General features: G+C 36.3%; 2 protein-coding genes across 2 annotated transcripts; both read left to right on the top strand.

Annotated features, from left to right (window-relative positions):
• Positions 1-1,538: 1,538 nt before the first annotated feature.
• LOC136280034 (histamine H2 receptor-like) lies at positions 1,539-2,482 on the top strand. The gene has a single exon (XM_066164640.1). It carries the CDS (start codon positions 1,559-1,561, stop codon positions 2,480-2,482), a length of 924 nt encoding a protein of 307 aa, XP_066020737.1. The 5' UTR covers positions 1,539-1,558.
• Positions 2,483-4,748: 2,266 nt separating this feature from the next.
• Positions 4,749-5,678, top strand: LOC131799443 (histamine H2 receptor-like). Its single transcript, XM_066164638.1, has one exon. It carries the CDS (start codon positions 4,749-4,751, stop codon positions 5,676-5,678), a length of 930 nt encoding a protein of 309 aa, XP_066020735.1.
• The last annotated feature ends 234 nt before the right edge of the window (positions 5,679-5,912 follow it).

Raw genomic sequence — 5,912 nt, 5'->3', positions numbered from 1 at the left:
CAGAATAACGGAATCTAAAGCATGCTGTAGGATCAACCTTAAAAAGATATTTAGTCACTCCTGCCAAAATGCGGTAAAGTGGTCTGAAATAAAGTCCACATCTGTAACGTATGAGGTCATGTGATACATTTACTAATTTTATTAACGTCCTCCTCCTGTCCATCTGTTCTATTGATTCATTCAACTTAGCCATCACGTAAGAATACTATATAAATTGAAGGATTTCGACAGGTATTTCCAGTTGAGGTAGCCAAGCTTGGACAAAGTCTCGTCTTCCTTCTACTAATCCAAGTGATATTTTAGGCTTTTAAAGTGCTGCTGCGGATGAGAACTTTCTGTCCTAAACAAAAACAAAAGACTTGAAAATCGTCCATTACTCACTTGAGGTATGTCATTTAAGTAGAACTAAACCACGAGATTCCGAGATATTACACTTAATGTAAATCATCTTATGATATCACCAATGACTGTTTCAAGACAGACTCATGTCTGATGGTCGCTTTATGTTTGTAGCAAATGGCCCAACTTATTTCACATAAAAATGACTAAAAGCTTTGGGGTCGAAATTAAAGATCCCCTGCGGTGTGGCCCATGTAATACAAATTTAGAAATCATGAATGACCGTGTTTTGCATGCATTCCTTTTTTTTCTTTTAAACAACATATTATTTATGTTATTTAGTCGTTTTAGCTCGTCACTAGTAATTTTCATCCCTCAATTTTACAGCAAGGCACTGCTACAATTTCACTCCACACTTAGTGACTATTTAAAGTTACAAGTGGTAAATTTCTTTCCTCCAAGAATAACTGGTTGTTCAGTCAAGGTAAGCCAGTGGAACTTAATGTTTAAAATTGTTGGTAATGGAGATTAAGTTAAGTAAAATTCCGGGGTGATGCGTTTCGAGCAAATTTGTCAAGCTGAATTCATTTAATTTTGCCCCATTTTTTTCGTAGTTAACAGGAGGACGCTGAATTATTTTATATAATGATTTAAACTCTTTGTCTTTGAACCTCATTATTTTTCACCATTTGATAATTCGCACAAAATTTGAATCATTATAAACTTCTTTTAAATTTATCGCCGGTGCGTTGGTTATAATAACCATTATTATATTTGTGAGCCAACGCCAGCTAAGGAGCATTTTTAGATCTTGATACAAATTTTAACTTCCCACCGCAGGTTCACAAACGGAACAAACCAAGCCACTGGTGGACAAAGGCGAGTAACTTACGTTCACATTTGTAGAGTGACAAGAAAGTTTAAAGAAAGCTATTCGTACAGCTAATGTTCAATTAGACGTAACACTCGTTTGCTACACTTATTTCTCTGTGGCTATTCTTGAGTATAACTGGTCAGTCTAAAACAGCTCCACAGTCCAGAAAAATGGAAAAAGATAAACGGTAGTCTTTGTTCTTTTCTTGATTAACCAGCAAAACGTTCCTAATAGTTAAACAAACCTAGAATGTTGTTGCTATATTTGCTTTATGTAAACCGTTACGTTGTCATTCTTGTTTAGATTATTTGGCTTGCGGTAAACTGGCAATTCCAGTGGAACTCAATGGCTACCAATTCCAGCAAAGCTTCTCACAACATCACGAACCTCGAGCACCTAAGGTCGCTCCCACCCTCGTCTTGTATTCCGTGGCTTGTTGTGCACACCATCGAGTGCCTGGCCATTGTCGTCCTTAACATCATGGCCATTGTTGTATTTGTGAAGCAGCGCCAGCTACAGCGCCGAAGTACATACTTGATCATCCATCTGGCCATAGTTGATTTGCTAGTCGGGGCAGTATCAGGGCCGATGCAGATTCATACACGCATGGTTTGCTGTTTCAGGAAGAGTTGGGATATGACTTATTTCACAATAAGTTTAGCAATACGCCCTTTTTTCCTCTTTGCATCTCTTGTTAATCTCACTTTCATTTCGTTAGAACGTGCACACGCAACATATCGCCCTTTCAAGCATCGTTTAATTAAGAAATGGGTGTATGGAATAGTTATAGCTTTTATATATATATTAACAATATGCAAAGGTACAATAGAAAGAGTAGGCATTTGGCGGTTCAATAACAGTTGGGTCGAATTTTCTTATTTATTTCTTCTCGTTGTCATTTGCCTATGTTATATTTCCATTTATATCAAAGTCCATTTCGGTCGTCGACCTCAACATAATGGCGCAGCTAGTCTGAGAGAAAGAAACATTACTAGTACGTTGTTTCTTGTCACCTGTGCATCTTTATTAACTTTTCTACCGACGCTTGTTTACGAAGGTATGTTTTCACTACGTATCATGGCCATTCCAAAATTTTCCCATTATTTTCACATTTCCGGCACTACATTAACATTATTCTTGGCCAACTCGCTAATAAATCCTATACTCTATGCAGTCCGAATGCCAGAACTTAGGGCAGGCATATCCAATATGGTTTTCTGCAAGACGCAACAAAAACGTTTAAATCCAGTCGAATATCCACTTCTTTAGTTCAGGCTGAAGCTTCATTTTTCGTAATAATTTTAATCCACAAATGTAAATAAAATATTAAAAATGGCTAAGCGACTCACCGACTGTGAACAGCCTTTTCTTGTTGCATATGTTTTGTGTTGAGTCTGGCTTGTAAAGATAAACCCCAAGTTACATATAACATTTCAGAACAAAGAAACACACAACTAGCGGTACTATGTACGGGTCGGGCGCAGTTTCATGAATACAAATGATGAACAACAAGGGGATCAAAAGAGGAAATTCTCAAACAGAACTTTACCAAACTCTGTTCATATATTTTTAAATTACACATTACAGACTGAGCTGAATTTGAATTTCTTCGAGCAGACCCAATTTAAATGGACACCTTATGTGGAGGCGAACCGGACCAACGTCGCGATATGTTTTCTTTATTTCAAAACATACCCGTATTTGGCGAACACCATTATTATGCGGAAGTGATCACCGCAATTGCGTCCTTTAGTGACTCAAAATTTCTTTTTTAGCAGAAACTTTAAGACGTTTAACTACAGGTGGTCTTTCCTAATTCACGAAAGCTGTATTTTTCTTAAATCGTATTCAGTTGAAAAAAATGGGAGCTTCAGATATTTCCTTCCAGAATTATCAAACTGCTTTCACGTCTAATCTTCCCATTTTAAACGAACAATAAGAGACCAGTCATTTAATGATTATCGCAGCTTTGAAGACTTTTCGTTACCACCTGATATAAGATAAAATATCGTTTACCTTCATTTCTAGACATTTTCATAAATTAAATTTCAGTCATCTGAAATAATAAACACATCCCGTTGTTTAATAAATAATGTTTGCACAAAACAAAAGGCAAACAGTTTATTATACCAACATAATGGTTCTACGTTAAGAAATTAGATTCATCCTCTAAAGACTGTGTAATTATCTTCCTCCTTTAATTCTCCTTTTTAATTTCTTTAAGTTGCTAAGAATAAAAAAAATTGATGGAAATTTATTTCGACTTCTACCGACCGAGTTTGGGCAAAGATTTATAGAACGTGTTTGAAAATCATCTAGTTCTTCTGAGCTGAAGTATATGCTTGATCATCTCAACACTAACTTTGATCTATTCAGATCGTACCAAAAACGTGTTAACTATGAAGTGAACATAAATATCCTTAACTATAGCGCCAATTACCTAGACTCTCTGGAAAGGAAAGAATATTAAATGTGCAGGTGTCTTTATCGATTCAAAATGATCTCGGACTCACACGTTTCATTTACTTCATCTAAGATTAGCAAGACTTTAAGCATTTTATTAAGACTGAGAAATTTTGTCCCACAAACTGTGTTGCTTAACTTGCATCGATCTTTTATTTAAGCTCACTTATCCAACGGGGTTGCAGTCTGAGGCCAAGTTGCTCAATCGAATTTTGAAAAGGTGTTGATTATGCAAAAACGTGCTCATTCTGTACCTTTTGTCAACTTGTCAAACATTTTTCCTCTCCATCAGACCTATTTCAAAACGATCTATTCTTTTATGCATGATTTTGTCAACGATTTAGCACCATCTAACATTTCAGAATTATTTAGTTATTCTTCAGAAAAACACTACCATTATACAAGGTCCTCAGCGGCTGGCAATCTCTGTTTTAAATATTCGAGAACAAAACATAAGAAAAATTCTTTCTCAAGATTGGGTGTAAGGATCTGGAATAGTATTCCCATCTGTCTTCTTTCTCGACCTAAATATAAATCTAAATGGTATACATAGACAGCTACTGAACATTTTGATGCGAGAGTATACTTATGTTGACGTCCATACCTTAACTGACAAATTTAGAAAAATAAACCATTTTTAGATCCATTTGTTTTCTTTTTGTTTTTTCGCGTGTAATTTTATTCTGTTAGTAATATGTAATAACTAATTGGCTCCTCTATAATTCATCGCACTGTTTTTTTCAGTGTTCCTGTATGTGTATGCTCTCCTAGTCATTTCCTCTTTGCAGTTAAACTGTTAAACTTTGTATTGAAGATCGTTTGTTTCCCTACCACCTCGAGTAGTTAACAAGAGGACGCTGAATTGTTTTGAAATAATTTAAACTTTTTGTCTTTGATAACCATTTGATAATTCGCACTAAAATTGGATTCTTTATTAAAGTTCTGTGGCAATTGTTCAGTATCACTCTTCAGTATCACTCAAGATTGATCAGACCTTTCGCCGCCTACTAGTATATGTTTCATTCATATTTAGATTATTTGGCTTGCGGTAAACCAATTACAGTGGAAGTCAATGGCTTCCAACTCTAGTTTAGCTTCTCACAATATCACGAGCCTCAAGCACCAGAGGTCGCCTCCAACCTCTTCCTGTATCCCGTGGTTTGCTGTGCTCAGCGTTGAATGTCTGGCCATAGTCATCCTCAACATCACCACCATTATTGTATTTGTGAAGCAGCGCCAGCTACAGAGGAAGAGTACATACTTGATTATCCACCTTGCCATAGCTGATTTGTTAGTCGGGGCCATATCAGGGCCGATGCAGGTTCATGCAGTCATGGCTGATTGTTACGGGGAGATTTGGGATATAACGTTTTCAAGAATAAGTTTAGCAATACGTCCCTTTTTCCCCTTTGCATCTCTTGTCAATCTTGCGTTCATTTCGTTGGAAAGAGTACACGCAACATATCGCCCTTTTAAGCATCGTTTAATCAAGAAATGGGTGTATGGACTAGTTATAGCTTTTATATATTTATCAACAATATGCAAAGGTACAATAGAAGGAGTAACCGATTGGCCATTAAACATAATTTGGGTTTATAGTTCTTATTTCATTCTTCTGGTTCTTATGTGCCTATGTTACATTTCAATTTATATCAAAGTTCGTTGTAGTCATCAACATCAACTTCATGGTGCAGCCGGCCTGAGGGAAAGAAAACTGACGAGTACATTGTTTCTTGTCACCTTTGCATCATTATTAACTTTTCTACCAATTACTATTTGGGAAGGTATGTTTTTCCTTCATAAAATTTCAATCCCAAACTGGTCCACTTATCTGCAAATTGATGGCACTATAGTAACATTATTCTTGGCCAACTCGCTAATAAATCCTATTCTCTATGCAGTGCGGATGCCAGAATTTAGGGTTGGTATATTAAAGCTGGTATTCTGCAGGACGCCCCAAGACCATCGAAATCCGGTCGAATATCCACTTCGCAATCTTTAGTTCAGGCCAACGCTTCATATTTTTTGCAATATTTTTGACCGGAAAATGTAAATACAATATTCAAAATAGTTTAGCGATTCAAAGAATCTGTACAGCTGTAATTTTCATTATTCGTACTAAAATATTCTTTGTCGTTACACATGTTTTGTGTTTAGCCTGAATTGTAAACCTGACTGGTAAACCACAAGTTAAAATATATTTCAGATCAAAGAAACAAACAACGAGCAGGACTAC

Source organism: Pocillopora verrucosa, chromosome 3, assembly GCF_036669915.1.
Source record: "Pocillopora verrucosa isolate sample1 chromosome 3, ASM3666991v2, whole genome shotgun sequence".
Classification (NCBI taxonomy): Eukaryota; Metazoa; Cnidaria; class Anthozoa; order Scleractinia; family Pocilloporidae; genus Pocillopora; species Pocillopora verrucosa.
This window is presented reverse-complemented; position numbering and strand designations above follow the sequence as displayed.